At 38.4% G+C, this 23,404-nt stretch overlaps 1 protein-coding gene across 2 annotated transcripts in view; it reads left to right on the plus strand.

Annotated features, from left to right (window-relative positions):
* Positions 1-23,404, plus strand: part of LOC145767513 (histone-lysine N-methyltransferase NSD2-like) — a 57,804-nt gene that overhangs the window by 11,418 nt on the left and 22,982 nt on the right. Inside the window, exons 3-17 of one of the 2 annotated variants that reach the window (XM_082579348.1) lie at positions 2,752-2,833; positions 2,913-3,042; positions 3,991-4,177; positions 8,485-8,611; positions 9,426-12,578; positions 13,093-13,249; positions 13,723-13,841; positions 14,047-14,262; positions 17,250-17,388; positions 17,836-17,889; positions 18,299-18,394; positions 21,039-21,334; positions 21,969-22,101; positions 22,580-22,757; positions 23,041-23,157. In XM_082579348.1, coding sequence (XP_082435474.1) covers positions 2,752-2,833; positions 2,913-3,042; positions 3,991-4,177; positions 8,485-8,611; positions 9,426-12,578; positions 13,093-13,249; positions 13,723-13,841; positions 14,047-14,262; positions 17,250-17,388; positions 17,836-17,889; positions 18,299-18,394; positions 21,039-21,334; positions 21,969-22,101; positions 22,580-22,757; positions 23,041-23,157 — 5,184 coding nt within the window. The remainder of the gene's footprint in view (positions 1-2,751; positions 2,834-2,912; positions 3,043-3,990; positions 4,178-8,484; positions 8,612-9,425; positions 12,579-13,092; positions 13,250-13,722; positions 13,842-14,046; positions 14,263-17,249; positions 17,389-17,835; positions 17,890-18,298; positions 18,395-21,038; positions 21,335-21,968; positions 22,102-22,579; positions 22,758-23,040; positions 23,158-23,404) is intronic. The other variant, XM_082579349.1, reaches the window with a different exon arrangement.

The following is a 23,404-nucleotide window of genomic DNA, read 5'->3' on the forward strand; positions in this document are numbered from 1 at the left end:
TCTTGCAGAAAAAATTCATGAATATGCTACCAATTTTCTTGATCATGAATGGGTTTGCAAACTGGCATATCTGGTTTCAATATTCGATATGTTGTCCACACTCAACACCAGCCTTCAAGGGAAAAGATCAGATATATTTTCCCAAGTTGGCCAAATTGATGGCTTTAAAAGAAAAATTGACTGCTGGGCCAATAAAGTTTCAAAAAATGATTATTCTCCTGTTCGGTTTTTGAATGAATTTCAATCGCTACTTTCCTGAAGAAGAATCTGAGATTTTCCGTTGAAAGTGGGTGGTTAATCCTTCGTTTTCCCTTGCCAACAACATGAAGAACTCCTGGATATCTGCAATGATAGTCAATAGTCATTTGGAGGAAATTTTTTTGTACAAAGAAGGGACAGAAATTTCAAAGGAAGCATTGAAACTATTGTGTCAATTTCCAAATACCTATTTGTGTGAAACAGCATTTTCTGCTTTAACAACAATTAAGAACAAAAACAGAAGTTGCTTGAAGGGTGTCGATATGTGTATGAGAATTGCATTAAGCAACGTTGAACCACGACTTAAGAAGATTAGCCTATAAAAGATAAGCAACAACAACAGAGTCATTAAATGTCTGACTTTATAACTTTTGTAATAACTGTCTATGTTTTGAAATGTCTAATTATTTTTTGAAGTGTAACAGTGTAATAACGAAATATTTAATTTTCTGACCAAGCAATTCATAATTTGTAAATTTTTTTTAGTGGGGTTCCGTGACAAACGCGAAAGTACATGAGGGGTTCCGCGTTGACAAAAAGGTTGAAGAGCACTGATGTATATACATCAGAAAGATGAGAAAAACTCCTCAGTGCTGACAACATCTAAGGAACATATTATTATTATTACTACAAAAGTAGCATTTCGCTTCCCACCTTGTGTGTACCGTATCTATTTATACAGCTGGTTGCATGAATGCATGTGTTTGGAGGCCAATCACACAGAATGAGTCTCAAAATACTCACTGTGTGTTGCAGGATGTTTTTAATTGAAAATGTTTTTTTCTTTCTACAGCGCAGTAATTCATTCAATTTTTTTTTTGTTGAAGCACAAAAGAAACGATACTGTGAAAAAATATAGGCTAGTATTGTAGAAACAAACTAACAAAAGGAAAACGTGGCAAAACTGTAATGTTTTAAGATGTGCATGTACAAGATCTCATTGTATGGTATATGTATCGATGAAAATGTCGAATAATCTATGATGAAATGATAAATATGATAATGATAAACGATGAAAATGATAAATAATCGAATAATATTGAAACAGGTAGCCTGATGAATTAGTTGAAACAATCAAACGTCTCCTCTTCCTAAAACAACTGGAGTGCCAATTGTTGAAGCAATGCGGGGATGACTGAAACTAACAGCTATCACAAAAACAAACTTCAACATCTACATGTATTGAAGTTAAGAAATAGACTTATAATACAGGGACTCTTTACAGATTTCGTACCGTACAGAAATGAAAGATTTGCAGTCTGAGCATGAATATATTTTTTAGCACATTTTGTTTGTTTTTGAGCTGCCTTTGTGGTATTTTTTCCATAGATTTAATGTATTAGATTTTAGCATTTGTGCTTAAAATCCAAAGAGCATCTAGCAACACTGACAACAGAGAAAAATTTGTCATTTTTAAACATAAAACTAAGAGTTTTGCAGTGATAACACTTTGACGATTTGGATTTTCAAAACTATCACTTCAACTAGGTAAACAGTACATACAGAATTCAAAATTTAAATTAGCATGTGCCATTGTGCCCTCTAATTACTATTAGTATATAGGTCAACGCGTTGGCAAGGCCTGTGTAGGTTGCTATTCCTTAATCCTTTATCGTAACGGTCGTAATCTCCTAAATTTGTCTGCTTGGAACTTGCAATCGTGACAATGGGTATTTAGAGATGCTGGACAGATTTTTTTGCTTTGCGCAGCTAATGGTTTCTTTTGGCCATTGATCAAGTCTCACGCCAGGGGTCGATCTTAACCTTTTTTTTAACTAGCCCACTTGACTAGTTGCTCCCCGTTTTCACCTGCCCGCACGATTTTTCACTAGTCCGACCAGACCAGTTTACTGACTTTTCACTTGTCTGATGACGTATTAAGATAAGTGTTTTGGCTTAGACTGAAACTAACTAAAAGAAAGGCTTTCAGATTTTAGTAGCCTACGCACAAGAGAGCAACAATACGCACAAAAACACCTTCTCGTACTACAGACGCAAACAATGCAATTTTAAAACATAAAAAAACTTTTCACCGGCTAACATTTTCACTAGCCGATCGGACTAGCACCGCAACATTTCTACTAGTCCGCGCAAATTTTCACTAACCATTAGCTAGCGGACTAGCCTTAAGATCGAACCCTGCACGCAGATTTCTTATTCAAACTCTCGAAGAGTTGTTGACATACATCTTATACAAATGAAGTTGTAAAGATTGATGTCAACGTCAGCTTAAAGATTGATGTCAACATTTGCAATATTTAAGTATTGTTCACATTAAGAAAAATAAGATCATTTTAGAAAAGCTTTTTATTACTTGGTTCTTTTGAAACAATAAGATAGGTCACTTCTGATGAATTTTCAATTTCCATGTTATCTTTGCATATATTATACATTGACATTTCGTTTTTTGATTGAATTTCTCTTACAATGTTGGGTTTTCATATTTTCATCTTTCTGTATTAGTCAATGAGTAATTGCAGTATTCTTTTTCAGAGTTTCCAAACGCAAGAGAATACCAAAAAAAATAGTGGATGAAGTTAAGAAAGAAATTGCTTCACCCATTGTTAGAGAGAAGGTAAAGATTATTTTATATTCTTTTCCATACTCAATTTTGAAGAAGATTAATGCATATTTTTACATGTGCTATATTTTAGTTACCCGTCATCGAAACTGCAATTGCATATAATCTTGGAGATCTTGTTTGGTCGCATGTCCCAGGACATCCTTTATGGCCTTGCATGGTGCTCAAAGACCCAATGCAACCTATTTACACAAAAATGCAAGGTAAGTGAGCCTTTTGCATTGATACATATACGTTTGCCTGATTCAAAACGGGTAAAATTTATTTTTTTGGAAATTTTTACAGGCCATCCTCCAAAAAGCTTTTGTTTACTACAAAAACTCCTTGTGAGAAATATTTTTGAAAAATATTAATATTTAGGGGTGGCCCAAGGCCCCCAAAAGGTTTTTCTTAAATGTTGTGTCCAAGGCTTTTCTCAGTTTCACTGACTATGAACGTACATATCAGCTCTATCTGAAACATTGGCGCAGTCAAGACTTGCTGATGAAGTAGGTGACTTGGGTGCTGCAATATCTTTTTTCTGTGGTTTTCTTTATTCTTAGCATTCCAGTCATTCAATTACAATTGTTGTACCAGTACCGGCACCATTGAATCTAAATAGCATGTACCGTACTGGTAGAGTTGAGTTCTAAAATAACTGTATTATCAAGAATTTTGATCAAATTAAAAAAATCGGATATGTTTAGTTTTGAACTGTTGCTGTGCACCAAATGACAGTGCTCACCAATAATGACACCGTGCTGATGAAAATGAATCCCAACACTTATTATATATATATGTTTGCATCAAGGGTTTTCAAAATATTGCCATTTTAACTCTGCAGTATTTCGTCATAAATTCCAAAATTTTGAGGGCCTTGAGCCACCCCTAACCATTACTATTTTTCAACAATATTTTACACAAGGTGTTTTTGTATAAAATGGAAGCTTTTGGGAAGGTGGCCGTAAACACTTAACATTTCAAAAGTCGATCATTTTGAACCACCCTAATATACAGTACATACAATAATGGTACTAGTAGACCAATTAATATGGCTTCAACATATTTTAAATGTGTCCACTGTCCAGTTATGTTAATTCTGGGTAGTGATCGCATTGCACATAATATATTACCAGCATAAATATTTATTTCTGAAATGCACTCATCCTTAGGTGGTGGTTGCAAATCAGCACGAGCTTATCACGTTCAGTTTTTGGGAGATAGCCCTGAGCATGGTTGGATTCGAGAAACAAAGGTGTTTCCATTTACGGGTCCTGAAGATTATGAACGAATTGTGAAAGAGATTGCTGCCAAACACAAGAAGATAGGAAAAGCTCCGCGTTTGGAAATCCCTGCTAGGTTAATCATAATTGTTTTTATTTTCATATTTATTATATACACTATACAGGCATTTATATTATTTTTGGATTAGTTTGACTAAGATTTGAATATACAAATACATTATGCAGCTTCTACAAGAGGGTGGAGTGATTTTTTTTTTCATATTGAAAAACCAGTTGTCTTAAAGTAGCATTTTTAGGCTTTGAAACAACCTTCAAAGTGATTTTGGTCATCTGCCCCCCTGGTTTTTTTTTTCGCTTAGACTTTTCGATCATTTGTCCGAAGTGACTTGAAAAAATTCGGTCATTTTTTGTTTATTTTTCTGATGAAAATATTCCCTTTCAAGTAGCTGATACAAACCAAAATTTGCACTTCCTGACTAGCTACAACATTAAGTTTTGCCGAAATGTTTTTTTCGGACATTTTGACCGAATTGACTATATATTTTTTCTGACATTTTGACCGAATTGACTATATTTTTTTCGGACATTTTGCTAAAAATTCGGTCAATGACCGATAAATGACCGAAAAAAAAAAGCCTGCGCCCAGGTGGCTAAATGCCCCGAAAGGTCATGTGACTTTCTAAATAGGTAAAAATTGCTTAACTTTCGAACCGGTTAACCTAGAAAACTGGTTTTCGGCTTAAAATGCTTTGAATATCTGTTATAATGCAACATTTGCTTCTTTGTACAACATCAATCACAAATTGGCAAAAACACAACCAAACACCTGAACAAGCAACGATTATTATTTCTTCATTTAATTGAGTCGAGGTCTCAGGCAAGTTGTGTTTTACAGTTGTGCAATGTGCATATCATTTTATTGCATGTAAAATTAGTATGCCACAACTGTCATTGCCAATCGATACCGCACCTACTCACCAGAATAAAATGGTTTGCATGTTTTAGAAGACGAGATCAAAGGTTGAGTTCTCCATATAATCTTTTCAGTGAAGTCCAGGCAGAAATTGACACTGATAGGTGGTAAAAATCGGAATGGCCCGTTTCGGCGAGTTCAATTCGGCTAGTCTGATTCAGCGACCGCCCTATTCGGCGAGAGCCCTTTTCGGCGAGTTCCCTATTCGGTGATTTTTTGAATTTTTTTTTTAAATTCTCGGGTACCGTAGCCTAATTATCATTGCCGTTTTAGAGTTAGGGGGTTGGGGTCTTATTTTAACGTTTAGCGTCGTTAAAACGATGTAAAAGCGGCAATGATAATTAGGCTACGGTACCCGATAATTTAAAAAAAAAATTAAAAAAATTGCCGAATAGTGAACTCGCCGAAAAGGGCTCTCGCCGAAAAGGGCTCTCGCCGAATAGGGCACTCGCCGAATTGGACTCGCCGAATAGTAGCAGACCCGGTAAAAATATGTCTTCGGCTGGAAATAAACAAAGGAAGAGGATTGTTGGGGAAATGGAGATTGTAAAAGTCATTAAGGCCCTGATCGAATTAAAATGGGGACGCCACCATACTCAAGTTTCACCCTTGTTTGGGATCATCGGTTGTACTTGTACATTAGGGTGGCTCTTAAAATTGAGTTTTTGAATTTTGCTTGGGACACCCTTTCAAGTGGTGAGGTTGTCAGAAAAAATAACTCTTGCAAATTTTTTTTAAATTTGAAGTTGATTTAGAGGTGGCCCTCCCCCCCTAAAGTTCTGTGCCCTCCCTCAAAATACCAAATCTGCATATCTCGAAAACCACTTCAGCTAGAGATACAGTTTTTGTGTTAAAAGATGCAGAAAACATGGTTTTCTATCTGCTTTCTGAACATTGAATGCATCTACCTTGAGTAGAAAAGCAGTTATTTAGAAAAAACGCATTTGACCAAATCTTGATTTTACAACCTTTTTTGTGACCACGAAACCGTCTACAAAATTTCGTTTTTTTGTCTTAATTTTTGCACCTTAGAGGGAACACTGGTAACAATATTCATTTCAAAATGTAATTCTGGTCAGTACTGGAAGAAGCGATATTATCGACAATATTTTACATATTGCCTTGCGTATCGTGACAGGATGTCTGCGACCTACACCATCGGACAATTTCCCTGTCCTTGCAGGCAACCAACCAACTGAGTTTCGTCGCGAAGAAGCCATCCTGTCTCTTTCTCGCCGCACTACGAACCCCAACCACTTGCTCCACTCAAGTCTCTATGAGTCTATGAGCGAGCAATCGAGCATCCTCGGCAACTGAAATCGAGACAACCATTTGTATGTGATGCACAACTCCTGATGAAAACCGCTGAAGACCAATCCATCAGCGCGACTACCTGGGAGGACAACAAATGGAGCTCAGAGTGGAAGAAGAACTCCTCAAGACTCTAAAGTTGTATCTCCGACACCAGCCCCCATCCAACCGGAATGCATAATTTGCCAAGGAAGGCCTGGGTGCGGCTCAACCGCCTGCGTACTGGGCTAGCCTACAGGAGTCAGACTATTCCGCTCCAACATGCACAAATGGGGGATGGCTCCATCCGCAATCTGTGAGTGTGGCAAAGAGGAACAAACCACAGACCACACCATCTGTAACTGCGCCAAATGGGGTGCGTGGTCTGCTTGAACTGGATGACGAATCAATGGATAAATGGACGAATCAAAGGATTGCTGCTCGACACTTGCTCAAGCATCTAAACCGCATCGCCACTGCCCAAGAGTGGTAAAAGACAGAGCCCTTGACCCCTGGAGTAACAAAGAAGGTTTAAACGAAGAAGAATCGACAATATTGTTCTTGTTGGAATTTGGAAACAGTTTCCTGTGTTCAGTAACAACTTGCAAAAGAAACTGAAGTTGTGGCTCATCTTCAGTTAAGATTTTGTTAAAATCCTGGATTAGACTTAGAGCAACTCCTCTCTCTGCTCTGTCATTCACTACTGAAAGTCCCTTCGCCATGTGTAAAGCTTGAATAAATGCACCATCTTCAGTCCAATGAGCAAGATCCTTTGAAAGTATAATTATTGCTTCATCTTCACCCAACAGCTGAAGAAGCCATTTTGAATTAGAGGTGTAATACTGTTCTAGACCCTTATTGCTAAGAAACGCATCTACTTTGATGCTTGGTCTCCTTGGTGGACGTTCTCCTGTTTCATCTAACATGGTTGCCACCATTAGCTTTTTACTTTCCACAGACAATCAAGAGTCAAACAAGGCTAGTCCAACCATTTCTTCGGACAGATACCATGAATGCAAATCAAGCTTTTTGCATAAATCGCCTTCGCCATCCAACAAGTGCGATGCATAGCACCTGAAGCTGGAAAGCGGATTCCACGCTCAGGAGTTTCTCCAAGGAATATGATAAAAAACGGTTATTTTAGCTATGCATGAATGCATAAAAGTTAAAGAATACTTATTTCGTTTATTGCTTTACCAGTTTTACAGGTTAGTTTATGAACTTTGTTAATTGAATAGGTTGGGCCACAATACTTGTTTAGCACTGTTTTGTGCTAGAATACCGAAAACAGGTTTTTTCTAAATAACTGCTTTTCTACTCAAGATAGACGCAATCACTGTTCAGAAAGCAGATAGGAAATCATGCTTTCTGCATCTTTTGACACAAAAACCGTATCTCTAGCTCAAGCAGTTTTTGAGATATGCAGGTTTTGTATTTTGGAGGAGGGCGCAAAACTTTAGGGGGGGAGGGCCACCTCTAAATCAATTTGAAATTCAAAAATTTTTTACAGGTGTTATTTTTTCTTACAACCTCACCTTTTAAAAGGGTGTCCCACACAAAATTCAATTTTTTTTCATTTTTTGCCAAATAAGAGCCACCCTATTGTACATATCCAAAATCCATGTGTCAAGATCAGTTGCGGTCCAAATAAGGGTGAAGCTCGAGTACGGCGTCTTCCATTTTTGTTTGATTGGGAGCCAGAAAAAAATTGTGAAGCCAGAAAAAAAAAAGTTAAAGCTCAGTTTGGCATATTAGTGCAACAGTCTGTGTGATAATAAATTCAATCATATACTTGAGCTTTTTATATTAAAAATGCTTGTGAAGCACCAAATGAAGTGCAAAGAAATTAGCGTTATATATTTAGTGTTTAATGTTATATCTGAGAGGCTTGTTTTGCTGTGTAAGTTTTAAACAATTAGTCTACGAACTCTACATCAAGGCTAAGCTCACACAAAAATGTAGGTATTTCACTTAAACCAGGTGAATAATATGCTATATTGCTATATATTTATTATTTCTGAATAATTAGATCCGCACCATAATGGTGACAATGTGGTATGAAAAAGTGTGGACTTTTTGTGGAACATCATCTCCACTGAAAACTATGTTTTGAAAAAAATACGAGGGTGTGTTTAACCAAGTCTTTTTTATTAAATCAGATTGAAAGATGACTGGGAGTCAGGTGTGGAGGAAAGTATTGAAGCAGTATCATACACAGCTGAGGAACGAATAAACAAGTTTGGATATGACTTTAGACCACATATGAGAAAAATGCTGAAAAAAAAGGTGTGTTGTCTTTTACTTACAATCTGTAGATCATTTGTTTTTTGATTCAACCTGTCTTGAATGTATAGAGATTGGTTTACTTTGATATTCTCCAAAAATAGCTTAAATTATATATATATTATACAAGTCAAATAGAAAATTTGAATATCGGTACGGTAGGCTATGTATAATATTAAAATTGAGTGGTATCGTATAGTAAACATCACATCTAATTGCAAGACTTTTTTGTGCATGGCTTAACTTGCCGAGTTATCACAACCCCTTCATACCAACACGACGCTGCTTGAATAACGTTCTATTACGGCCTTACTGCATTTGAGTATGGTGGCAAACGGGTTATCATTCAGGTTTTTCAGAGAATGTCTTTGGGCAAGTGTTGTCACCATCTACCACTCACAGCAGTAGCTTGCTATCTTTCCAGTTCTTGTTCCAGAGATAATGCGTCAATTTGAAGTTTTTAAACACTATGTTCCTTATACATACCAATAACACTTCTTGGCATGTTTTGATGCAATTATTTTCTAGTGGAAATTTTGTCTATTAACTTATTTGACATCTCATAACTAGACTGGTGTAACTAACAATCTCTTGTGGTATGAATACAAGTGACACAATTTGGATGCGTTCGACACCTGGGTATTTCATGGTCAATTCTTCTTACTCTCGGCCGCCAAGTACTGATCACATATATTTAATACTTATTGTTGTAGTGTTGCTTTGCTATTTTACGTATGTTCATTTAGTACTGTCATTTTAACTGAAATAACTTTTTTGTATAATACTGCAACTTTAACATCTATCAACTAAATTAAAGATTCCCGGAGAAGAACGCCAAAGCCTTGAAGAGCTCATATCAGCTGACAATGATATTGAAGATATTTGTGAAGAGCACCTGCCTGTTTCAGAATGTCAAGCAATGAACTTTACTTACTCGCGCACTACACAAGTTGCTGATAATGCAACACCGTCTGATGAAGCTTCATCTAAAATGCAGTGCGTTCAAGAACCCAAATGCAATTCTTCTTTTTCAGAAGAACGATCGAGTTTTTCTCAGCTTTGCAAAGAATTTACAACTAGTGCAATATTAAAAACCACTACAAGTAGAGCAAAAAGTTTAGATAGTGGTGTGGCGTTAATGAATCCAAGGCAGGATTCCCCAGAGAAAACAAACTGTGCATCTGCCAAGTCGTCTTCATGCTGTTTTCCTATTTATGTGTGGAAGAATAGGATGGATGGGGAGATAAGTCCTTGTCAAACAGATTTTTCAGCATTTGCTGGTTTTTCGCTTCAGTGTTTGAAATCTTCAGGAAGATCAAGTCGTGTTGATATTTCTACAGTTGATAAGGAGAAGGACAGCTTGTTATCACAGAAGAAATCAAATGAGCTTGACTCACATGGTGATAAGGAAAAGGTCGAAATGTTTAAAAACTGTCTGAAACTTGTCAAAGGATCTCAATCAAATGTCATATCAAAGAAATTCGCAGAGACAGCTGCTTCATCTTTACAATGGATTGGAGTCAAGGATTGCTCCTACAAACGATGTACATGTACAGCTCTACAGCAAGTTCGGGGTTTTCAAGGAGGGATTAGTTACAAACTAAAGACTTTATTAGATGCCATAAATGCTCTTGACAATGGATTTTCAATTTCTGCTGTTTCCACGAACTTCAATATTCCAAGGTCAACTCTGCAAGATTTGAAAAAACGTCCAGTATTTTCCGTAAAGCATCATGTAAATTGCAAGATGTTTCAGGATGGTGTGTCAGTGATCACTGATGGTTTGGTTCGACACATCAAGAGTGCTGACCATTGTCGACGACTCCGCCTTGCCAAGCCACCAAGTGATGATGCTGTCTCAAAAGGAAGTCCGGTTGTAGTTTTGAAACGTCACTCTTCCGTATCGCAACCGCAATCTGATGTAATAAAAAGAGTTGATAAGAACCTGAAAGCTGAAGCTTTAGCAGTTTGTGTCAGAGCAGACAATTCAAAAGATGGTGAGGCAAATCTTGCAAAGCCGGACAAATCTACTCCCACCTCAGAAATATACTCTTTTGAAGACTTGCTATGCGCAATTGATGAAATACTATCTAGTGATGATGTTTGTCGAAGGTACACCGCCATTAGTAGAAAATACAACATACCGCTATCGACATTACGCAAAAATGCAACAAAATACGAACCTGTGTATAAAATGCATATAAATGAAAAAATGACTAAGAAGAAACGTTTAAGTATTTTAAGAAAACATTGTGAAACTTTACGTGTTCGTGGTTCAAAGCCACCGATGACTGACCCATTTAATCCTGATGCAAGAAAAGGAGTTAATCTTTCTACTTTCATGCAAGGTTCTGAATCAAAATGTGATAACAAACAACACTTTGCACGAAAATATCACAGTTTTGCTGCTGAAACGAAGAAACCTGGGAACATATTAGCTCCAGCAAGAAATCATAACTATACTGCGGAAACTGCAAGGATTGCTGTGGCGGAAGCGACAAAAACAGGAAAGGTTTACCCTGTAGCACGAAAATATGGGATACCTGAGTCCACTTTGCGAGGTAAAGTCTCCCGGCTCGCACTTTCGCAGCAAAAAAAAACAAATCTGCCAAAGAAAGAAACAAAAGGAAGATATGGAAAGGTTATATCTGAAAAGGATTTGGAAAACGCCACCAATAAAGCTGTAAAAGATCGTTGTCTTAAATATGCTGCTTATAAGTTTGGTATATCTGTGGGGGCACTTAGAAGAGTAGTGGAGAAAAGGAAGAGTGTTGTCTTGCCTTGTCACAGAAAGAAGATTTCAGCAGTAAAAGATTTTAGTCAAGCTGGTAGCTCAACATGCAGTACCAAGAATGATGTGGAGAAAATCAGCAAAACGGAGTCAGTTGAGCCAGTAACTCCTATTCAAAATGTATCATCTGTGACGCCATCGGAAGAATTTCTTGGTGTTCGAGATAAAACTGAAGATGCCACCTTGCAAGTTAGTCCTAATGAAGAAAATGCTGTTGTCCATGCCTTAAATATTCAGTTTTCATGGAATTGGCGATTAACTCATGACCAAATCAAGTCCTGTGTATCGCAGTATCTCAACGAATGCACTGCTCATACACTCAAAAAAGACTCTGTTTCAAATATTTGGTTGAAGTCGTTGTTGCAAAAGAATGATTTGTTGCCTTGTTTGGAGGACGGAACAGTCGAGTTAAAACCAAATCCTTTAAAAATGTTTTGTTTCTTTAATAAATTGAAACGACACATTCAGTTACTAGAAGACAATCCCGACAGTATCTATATGATTCATGAATTTGTGCTACAACCTCCGAATGAAGTTTATAAAGTGCGTGTGCTTGCTGCAGTGAATGCCATTGGAAGAAAATATCCTCCTCTCATGGTTTTCAAAGGGACCAGTCTTTGGTGCTGCAGTCCAAACTGTTATCCTGGAGCACAGTTTGCTTCATCTTCTTCAGGAGAAATAACTAATCTTATTTGGAGAGAGTGGTTTACCACGTTTTGTACATCTAGCAAAGCACCACCCCAGTTACTGCTTTATGACGGCGATACAACTTCAGTCCCACTAGAGTTTGTGCGGATACTACATGAAGCCAACACTCCTTTGTTGAAGTTGCCTTATTCCACCAGTGTATCTTTTCCACTGCCGTATGCAGAAGCCATCAATAAAGTGAATTTCGAATTTAGAAAGACTTATGCTGAAAGCACCAACTCTCGTACTGATGTAATTGAATCTGTCAGCAAGTTATGGAGAAGTTGCTTCAATCCTAAAGAAATAAAGGCTGCTTTTGAAAACAGTGGAATTTATCCTTTTGACCGTGAAAAGTTTCCGTTTGAAGCATCTTGTGACAAAGCAAATAACAAAATCAGCAACAAGGTTGCAGCCGCCAGTCAAGGGAAGAGAAAGTCTCCTCGACTAGCCGGAGCTGCTGTACCTCAAACCTCTTCGCAGAAAGACAATCAAGTACGTTTTGTGGAATGTCCTCTATCAGTGTATCCATCAAGTTGATAGTCAAAGTTGTTGTTCTACTTTGTTTGAATTGTGAATTTGTGTTCTACTTTGTTATATTTTTGAGCAGATTGCTGTGTCACGTGCCGTGGTTTCCACTTTGTGTTTTTGTACTCTCTTTGTATTTTGCTTGTCAAGATCCCGGGTCAGGCTACTGCTGTGTGTAGTAGTTGTCATTCTATTTCGTTATCGTAGTGTTGTTAAATGCATTATATACTTTTTAACCTGTTGTAGAAGAGTATTGCTTTTATCTTTGTTAAGGTTAGTTTGTAGTTCAATAGTGCAGCAGTGTTTGTCTGAGGATCTTGACAGCAAAATTACATTGAATGGTGCTTGATGTTTTTTTCATTTGATATTGCAAATTTCCTGATTATTATCACATCTGGAACCTCTGGCAAACACTGCTGCTCAAAAGCATCGCACGTAACTGTCAGTTTGTCATGTAGGCTAATGATGCCATTACTTTCAGCACGGACTTGTGATAATCACCACTCCTAAAGACGATGACAGGGTTGAAACCGATGGTTCTTTTCAAAACGATGAAATTGCCTATACCAAAGACTCAGCCGAACAAAATCCTAAGGCTCAAGGAAATGCAAGAATCAAGAAGCCATCCAATATTCAAGGTAGCTTTTCACATTGTCCTGCCACTTTTAACACTTTAGAAGTCAGATAAAACTCATGCACATTGCATACTTCGGTGTCCTTGCTTGCATTGTATTTGTTTGGGAGATTTGTCACTTTTACAAATACGTTATGTTAAATAATTTTGAATTAGAATGAGCTTTTTATTCCTCAAACTTGGAAAACAATTGTGTATTTCAAGATACCATGCGGTATAGGTTTTATTGGTAGTGTAACGTTTTTCATGTTTGCACGGTATATCCAGACATTTGCCGTGATGTCTGTAAAAGTTGTTGTTGATCTAACTTTAAGAAAACAGGATTGTTATGATATCTTGCATGAGATGTATATGTAATCTAATACCGTTGGTGTCACTGGAAATAAAACTCTCTACCAAAGATTTGAAGCTACCTAAAAGTTAATTTTCATGTATGGAAGATCTGCAAAGAGCCGTTTAACACTGTATTTGACCCAGGAAAAAGTGGTCGTACTGGTAAGCTGAAGAAGAAAGATATGCTTGCTGCGCTCATGGAACCGGATGTTACACCAAACAAGGAACTGTTTAAATTTTACTGTGAGAAACGCCGAGGACCAGTAAGTTGTGGGTTTCAAGTTACTTCAATCTTGTTTAACAGTTGTCGTGCGTGAAAAGTTATAGTTGTAGACTTGTAGAGTTACCTCTATAAAATTTGCAACAAAAATCTTTGCTGTTATTTACGTTGTATAATATTGTTATGCTGAGTACGCTGCAACAAAAATGATTTTAGTTTTTGTTTTGCAAATTTTGTTTATACTTCAGTTGAAGGCTGAACACCCCAACCTGACTCCCGAACAGGAGGAAGCGCTGATGTGGATGGAATGGGAGACTTTATCTCCAGATAAGCAGCTAAAGTTTGGGAAGAAACGTAATTCTGAAACAACCACAGCAGTTAAAAGAAAGCAAAAACCAGAAATCTCACCTTCTCCAAAACAAAAACGCGGAAAGCAGCAGAAAGATATTCTTGTTAACTGTCAGGTGCATGACTTGTTCAAATGCGTTTTAGGATGAAGTTTTGACAGAATGCTTTTGTTTCACAATTTTACCAATTTTTTCTCGTTTTTCAATTTAAACTTGGTCGGTTGTCGCGATAGCACATGACCATCGATTTAACAAAGAGAAGCATTAGCTGAAAGGAAAAAAAAGTTTTTTTTATCTTGCTGTTTATTCTCTTTCTGAAATGTTTTTTATTTTATTATTCTCTTATTTATTTTTAAAATGTCTCTTAGTTTATCTTTCATTATCGTAAACCACATTCCTTTTTCCTCACAGCTTGTGCTTTTTTTCTTCGTTAAATATATAATTATCATTTGGTCAAAGCTAATATCTTTTAACGAAAAAGTTTGTTTCGTCAACGGTTGATTCCGAATACTCGCTCGTGTATTATTGTTCAATAGAAATGTAGCATAAAAAGATGGCATACTTGAATTCAAGATTGGAGACTGAGAAGATACTCGTCCTTTGCCACTAACGAGAGCAGGGGGGCTAGTTCCTTTCTCTCGGCCGCCTTTACTTCAGCAAATACGCAATCCCAATTTATTACACCCTGGGTAATGGGCAGCGGTTCCGAAACTATGGGTCACGAAGGGTAAAGCAATGGGCCAGGCAGGGATTATCCAAATCTGCCAAAATGAGGACTGTTGCAAATTAATTTAGGCTATTAATGAACTGTGTTTTTTCTTTTATCAAGTTGGTTTAATCTCAACATCGACTGGATTTTTGCATCATGCGTATTTATTCGGCTCCTCTTATCAAAATCAATTATTGTTTGAATAAGCAGTTTTGCTAGCAATGAAGTCACTTTTTTCAATCACAACAAATGAGAACTCTAGCTTACTGTATGTTCACAGTTCAAGATTTCTAAATAATTTTTTTGAATTTGGATTTCATTTTTATCCGCGATCCTGGTGCTGTGAAGCCCCATTGTGGGATGTGCTGTGAAATGTTGTAAAACGAATCTTTAAAGAAGAACACGTCAAACAGACATCTGAAGACGGAGCATGCGAAAAACGAGCGTCTTTTTTAAGCATCAAGAATTGGTACCAAATAGAAGCTTGTTTGACTCAGCAAGGAAATCAGCACTTTTACTTAGCCTTTCAGCAAGTCGAGCTATAATATATCACCCTACAACCGGTTACTGGTAGCCTATAGGTATTGAAATAAACGATGATGTCTCTTAACCTATTTTCTGGTTCTTCGATGTTATTAAGGATGAAACGTTTTTCAAGGATCCTTTGGCATTTATGAAACAACCGAACGATTAAACATAATGGCCTAGGCCAGTGTTTCCCAATTTTTTTTTTAATAGCGCCCCCCCTGGACAACGAACAGAGTATCAAAAGCCCCCTTCGGCAAGAAAAGTAAAACCAAAGTAATAATCCATTTATCACAACTAAAAGTCCAACTCTAATGAGATGGATGAGGCCGATGCAATGTGATCAGCCTCTTGATATCGGATTCCAGTTTGAATAGGAACAATCTTAAGTCTCCCTGTCTAACTATGCCAAGACGGTTTCTTTTGTTATCCAGAAGCATTGTCACAGCACTGAAAAAACGCTCCACCAAGTATGAGTTGGGAAAGGCAATGATAACAACTTAGACCCCATTTCACATGTGAGAGAGGATATTTCTCTTTGGTTTGGTTTTGTAGCCAAAACGATTGACACGAGATATTGAACTTTGAGTGAAAAATCGCTTTGCAATGTCTTCAGTTCCTCCTCAAGGATTCCATGTTCGGAAATATCACAGAATGGGTCGATTATCCACTCCGGTCAAGGATTTTTAACTAGAAGACATCCTGGAATCGAACTCCCATGTCTTTGTATACTTCTTGAAGGTGATTGCTGTACATAACATCAGATATGCTTCTTTCACTGGTATCAAGTCGGTGCAAGCTTGAGAATTGGAAAGATTCTCGTCTGGCTAATTTCGCTGATACAACACGAGCTTATTATTGAACCCAGAGAGTGCTGATTTCACCTTGTTTAGATTTACGTCGTTACCCTTACGTCGTTACGTCGAAGGGATAAATTTACTTCATTAAATTTGGAAAATATATCTGACAAGTAGGCGATATCATTTCTTACAACCAGGACGTCATTCGCAAGGCCAGGGTCACAACTCTGTAGAAATCCCACGACAGTTTCAAACAGCGAATAAACTCGTGCAAGGCTATTTTCCATGGAAAGCCATCGTACTTCGGTGTGGAGTAGTAAGCGCTCAAAAGATCGGATTTGCGTAATCGCAGTGCTTCAAAGTAAGTCATGCGTTTTACGACCTCAACAAACATAAGTTGCGACCTCAACGACAAACTAAGGCACTGCGAAGCGACGTTGCCAACATAATTGCCACAATACCTGCCACAGAGCTCTTATAGCCACCATCTTCTTTTGCACTTGTTTGAAGCAAAACATGACAAAAAAAATGGTTTACAATCCTCTTGTAACTGCCCCGATTTACTCTCAGCGCCCTCCCCCAATCGCCTACTTTATAGCCGGCGCCCCCCTTCATGGTTGCAAATGCCCCCAGGGGGCGCTAGCGCCCACTTTGGGAACCACTGGCCTAGGCTAAGTAAACAAAATCAGTCAGATTGTTGGTGTTGTGTCTATTGTATAGCAAAAATACAATGAAAACATAGTAGACTAGATTCCTGAATTTGTTTGCGGGTTACATGTTGTCTGAGTCTTGGGTCGCGAGATGTTCACCAAACTCAGATTTGCTGGCCTTCAAAAAAGTTTGTGAACCACTGGTATAGCGGGAGCGGTGTTTTTCAATAAGCTTAAGCCAGGATCGCATGATTTAAAAGCGAGTGTCTTATCCACTGTGCCATCCCACCATAGAGGTTTGGTACACAATGGTACAGCTTTGCAAAACTTTCAATTTAAAAAAAAGTCTTCTATTGTGATGTGTTTGTTTCTTACACTCAACTCTTAGTTATTTTCATGAACCGATTGTTGTCGTTTCAGGAAACAGAGGAAGATTGTCATTTCCTTTCTGGGTCTTCTCAGGATGGCAACGTCTTCAAGTGTTCTGTGTGCAACATCAGCTACCCAAGCAAGAACTCCCTCTCTCAGCACAAACGCTGGTGCAGTGACGTTCCAGCAGGTCAGAGTTTTTCTAGATTTGAGAGAACTAAATACTCGCCACGCATGTTAGCTCTATTGCATTATGACATCATAATGAGTTAAAACTGTAGGTGTCGTTTATACCCAGAACCCCACCACATCAAAAAAATGGGGAAAACATGAAACACCTTTCTTTATCTTGATGCGTGGTCAGCTTTATGAACATTGATGTATCTCGTCACATACTTTTGGCTTTCTGCCGTTTCTTATTTTTCGAAATATTCCAACTACCCACAATTCCCATTGACTACGTGGTTCGATACCTACCAAGCAAGCGTGCAAAACTATATTGATGTCTCCCAAATTATTTTTTTAAATCTTGTAATCGTTGTTTGTTCTTATTGACAACTGCAAGTGAACTTGTGGATGCTATCTGTATTATATATCTCCTTGTATTTCTCCTTAATGATATTTGCATGTTCAATAGAAAACCGAAAAAATTCACCCCAAAAAAGTTCTTCACCACAAAATGATTTGATGGGTAAGCAGCGACTTGGTATTGTTTGGGGTTTGTTCGTTTGCATGAACTCAGGCAGCAAAATCCGCCATTGTTACATGCAATGTAAAAATGATGGGTTTTGTAGTCTGGGAAGGGATCTCAAGGAATTTTTCATCTTAATTTTGTAGTCTTTGCAAAAACACTTACAGTCATAGAAACAAATGTTTTAGCTGCATTACCAGAAGCGCTAAGTTAGAGCATGTCATATTCCACTGTGTGACACGAATGATGATAGTATTAACCTAAATGCATTTTTACACTGTTTTTTTGTGTATCATAGATTTGTTTTATGGTACTTGTCATAATATATCCACACAATTCAGTTTATACTCTGCATTAAAGCCAGTATATAACTATTTTCCTTGCATTGATTACACGTAAAATTGTGTAGATTCACCGTCGCTGGAGCGCACATTCACATGCGTGGGCTGTGGCGAGAAGTTTTTCGGTGAACAGTCATTGCAAATCCACAGGAAGTTCTGTTCAGGTGAGACCAATGTGAGAGCACTACTCCTCGTTTGTCACGTCCTGGCCTCCTGTCTGTGAAGAGTTTTTTTAATCATTTCGCGCTTGTTATTCAAGCAGCTACTTAGGCAACTATACAGCAGGCCTCGAAATTCACGGCGGACTGTCCGCCGTCACAGCATGTAATGTCCGCGGGAAGTACCATCTAGATCGGTCATATTTGTACGCCGAGAAATAACACAGAAACTAGCGATAAAAATCGTCATAGCACGAACAATTGTTGCGAGAATATAATTTCCCGCGCATTCTAGCGCGCATCTAGAAAATGTGAATAGAATACTGTACATATCCCTTAGCTTACATTCAAGCAGGAAAACTTTCGATTTTTACGTTGCTTCAACGATTGATGACATTGAATCAGCGTAGTAAAGGTGAATTATACGAGTAGGCTATTACAGTAAGATGCAGCAAAATTTGTTAAGTTTTGGTATTACAGTAAGAAGGAAAAGGCCCAGGGAAAATTCACTTTTACTCACATGACACGCAAAAATAAACCCAAAGAAAAAAGCCTAGTGAAACTTTGCACAGCAGAAAATAGTAGCGTTAGTGTAGAAGCTTTCCGATTCGTGCCCAGAGCATTGTGACACAAGAAGCCTCACGACCTCTTTCGGTGGAAATTAATCAGTTACGCGGCGTATTAAGCAGCTACACGGCGCTTTGACTCTTCAAGCGCACGTTGTTAGTCTGATAAAAGCCTTTCAGAGTGACTTGGCTGAAATTTTAAAAAGCCTTCCAGACCGTAGCTATAGTCAGGGTTGCCATCGACATGGAACCAAAAATAAGGACAACCGAAAAAATAGATTAGCATAATTATATATAAAAATCGTTTTTGGACATACTTTGTATTTATACGAGCCATGTCATATCACATTCCATACTTTTTGCCAGAAACAATCTGCTCCAGCAACTCTTTGTTATTAAAAATTGCTTCATGGATCTCACGGCAGCTCAGGTGCAGGTTTATCTTTACGTGTAGCCGGGATTTGATTGTCATTTCACTAAGTCTGTTCCTTTTCTTGGTCCACTGCGCCGAAATACTCTTTCCACAAACTCATTGCTGATCGGAAGGGAGAAAATGATGCTAACCAGCTTGTAGAGCAGCGGAAAAGAGTTGTTTCCGGTAAAGATTTTCATCCACTTGGCCTCAGGTTCATCCTTGCTGAACACATCATCTGGAATCTTCTTAAGCACAGCGTCAACAGCTGAGACCTTATCGAATAACTCATCTTTCATTGCCATTAATGGGTCAACTTGCTTTGCCAACCCCTTGACTTCCACGTACTCGATTGCTTGATTTTTCAGCAGGGTCCACTTGATGTGCATTGGATGCTTCTCAAAGCGATACCACTTGTTGATATATTTCAAAGTAATGCTGTAGAACTCTTGGAAGCTCGCTTTGAGAACCTTAGCATGCTCTTCATCAACTGTTCTTAGTAGTTCGTCTGTAGTTGCTCCGAAAAACCCTAAACACTGTCGTTGCAATATTTTGATCAATTGAAAGATTCAATTATCTCTGCCAGTTCTGGAAACAATGCAGTTGACTTTGCAGGAGTAACAGCGGTTTATTGAAGAGCAAGAGAGCGCTGTGGAGGAATGATACGATGATCAGTGACTCTTCTGATTTAAAGAAATCCTCCAATATTCTTGGTGGATGTTTCAACGAAGGCCGTTTCAGCCGAGGTCTCGCCTGGCATTGATCGCAGGTCAAGAAGACGCACTCGCACTCCAACTTTGGCGTTGAAGAATCTGATGATTGGAATAAACTAATTAGACTAATTTTAGAATATTATGCAACACCGGATACCAAAGGAAAAATATCGAAGTTCTGTAATTGTTGAAAACAAGACAAAATAAGGACAAACGTCGAAAATAAGGACAAATCTTAGAAATAAGGACGGTATGGCAACTCTGGCTATAGTTCTCAAATGGCGAAGATTTATCAAGACAAAGTGATTAAGCATGACGATCGACGCTAAAACTGGTGTGTCCGCCGTGAGATTTAATTTGTCCGCCGAGACCGGACACGTTTGTCCGCCGTCAACAAAAACGAATTTCGAGGCCTGTACAGTATAATTAGATCTGAAAAAAAATGTTTTTTAATTGCTTCAATTACCAAGTCTTCAATTTATTTCATTTTTTTGGAGTTCTAAAAAAGTACACTAAACAAAATAAACCATTTCTGTATAATGAAATAGGATTTTTTGGTCTGATATTATTGATGCCATATACGACACGCCGTGAGTGTGACTATATGGGAGCGAAATGGTCGCATTGGCAAATGAGGACAAGACATTAAAAGAGTATGATGTGCAGTGAATGAATGGCCTGGCTCATTAAAAATGAGAGCGAACAGTTGCATTTTGATATTAATATTGTATATTTTTGTCGTAATGAGGCTTATGCCTGGTAGTTGAAGATGGAGTAGTTGGAAAGGCAAGGAGTCAATCTTCTTGTCCACCTTCAGGCACACTTTTACGTGTCATTGCCCAAGGACACAGACGCATGCACTTGAGTGGTGTCGGATCAGCCTCTTTTTGAACGTCGAACCAAGCTCTAATCTCTCGGCTATGGAGCCGGTGTTTTTTGATATTAATAATCTTTTGCAGCAAACAGAAGCGTCGATCTTTCGGCCGCTTTCTCCATGAAGAAAGTAAGAAAGGATAAGTCAAAGAACATGCGATCGCCGAAGAGCTTGCCACAGCTTTCCACCATGCTACTTCATAGATCACCACACGGTAGCAATTCTAAGGACAGTCCGTCATCCAGTAAACCCACCATCACCGGCGATGACAGTGCCGACGGGCATAACCTGCATGACGTATCCCCATTAATGCGAAGACCTTCTCGACCTCGGGGGCGGCCTCAGCTTGGATCAACATCAAAAAAGGAGAACATTTGCATGGTATTGTTTCTGGGTTTTTTTCAAGCAAAGTTTCCTTCATTCCACGTATTATACCGGTTTATTCTGTTTAGTTTAGGTTCACCGGTGTTACTTAATTTATTTTCTAATCTTCCGAGTCTTTCTTTGTTACTTTCCACTTTAAAAATCACTATCTATGCCTCTCTTATCATTTTTTCGTTACTTATGCCCAGACCAACTGAACCGCCCTCTTAGCATTTTTAAAGTGGTTTAACATCACGTATCTTCTTCATTTCCCATCGTTGCTATCTCTTGGCAAAGCTTAATATTGCAATTAGCGTTTTGTAAAGGCTCCATCTACTTCAGTTTTACATCAAAACGACTAAAATCACATACTTTTCACCGTCTGTGTTATTTTATTATTCGCGACTTTTTGATCCATCGACGCTTCTTAATGTAAAAAAAAATTGCTGGCATTACGTATTTGCTCGCTTTCCTGCTAGGTTTTCCCCAGACAGCAAATCAGTCGTTTTTACATTGTTGAACGTCTGCAGACGCTGAATCAATGTAAAAAACGGTTGATTTGCTGTCTGGAATGTTCGCCTAACCAGCCGACGTGTAGCATTGCTGACCAAACTGCATACACTTTTTTAAACATTTTTTCATCTGGCTACAGAAATGCGAGTTTGCTGGTCCCGGTCTGATAACATGCATCGGGGGATGTTTCCAAAGCATCCACTCAAATTGCCTCGAAGCTGACGAGAAGCCGGAAGATGAAGAACGTTACAAATGTCATCATTGTGCCAATCGTAAGCACTTTTGTCTCCATTCTGTCTTCTTCAAGATCCAGACCCGTGCCTTCATACGATCTTGATTGTATTGACCATGAAACTAATGGTTGAAATTTTCCGGGTGCTTTTGTCTGAGAAACTCGGTACGATATCCTCCTTAACTGGCTGATGCCGTCGTCAATATTAATCATGCCGGAACCACGCAGTCTTTGTGGCAAGTTACTACTCCCCAAGCAGCAAATTAGACGTTTTTTCACATTGTTTTATTTTACAACGTCTGTAGACGTTGAATCAATGTAAAGACCGACTGATTTCGTGCCTGGGTATTTGCCTGAAATTAATTGTGTCGGCTGCACACAAAATCATAATTACATAAGTTATTGCTGCCCTGGTGAGTCATCGGACCCACGTCTATCGAATCGTAGGCGATCCTTGAGTGCATTGGCCATGCGGGCGAATTAGCAACAGAACCCATCTTCATCTGTGTCACTCCTAGATACCCATGCTTGCTTCATATGCAAAGAAGGGCCTGAAAGTTCCAACAAAGAGTTAGGGGAGATCAAGAGGTGCAATGTTCAGAACTGCGGCAGGTCGTATCACACCTCCTGCCTCCATGTGCGAAAGCTTTCTATCGTGGCTGCTGCAGAAGACAGCGGACATGAAACACTGGACAGGTATGCTCACTTGTACTGAATCGTGTTTGCAACACTTTGAAGTTTGTTATCAAGGACACGTTGTAGCGTTTAGTTTACAACGTTTGTCTTGATTGCAAAGTTCTGAGAGCTCAACAAGCCTTGCGATTTTAAAGCGGGAATTCGCTAATGTATTTGTGTTGTGTCCCAGCCAGTTAGTGAAGTTGTAGATACAAAGCAAGAAGCAAGCTATTTTTGAAAAGGTCCAGTTAACGAAGTTTCTGTTGCTGCAATATTTCTATTTATACATGATGTTGACATACAGCTTTCGAAACGCCATGCTAAGTAATTCCCGTTGCACCCTGCATCACTGTGCCACCTGTGCCTCAAAAGTCACTAACGTCGTGTCATCTTCAAACGTTGCTGGAAGCCGCATGTTCAAGTAAGTCATGTATCATTTTACTACTTATAGGTAGTTAAGTCAATTTACTACTTATATGTAGCAAGTAATGATATCGTAGATTAGTAGGCGCAGATGAAGGACACTTCTACTCGGCAAATTAGTTCGTTTGGCTCATCGAAAATGCGATTTTATTTTTATGGAAATAAACTTATTTGAAAGAAAATTGGAAGACCAAAAAATAGATGGTAAAGGTGGTGAGAGAAAATTTACACTCATCTTAGTCCTT

The sequence above is a fragment of the Aplidium turbinatum genome, chromosome 3, assembly GCF_918807975.1.
Source record: "Aplidium turbinatum chromosome 3, kaAplTurb1.1, whole genome shotgun sequence".
Lineage (NCBI taxonomy): Eukaryota > Metazoa > Chordata > Ascidiacea > Aplousobranchia > Polyclinidae > Aplidium > Aplidium turbinatum.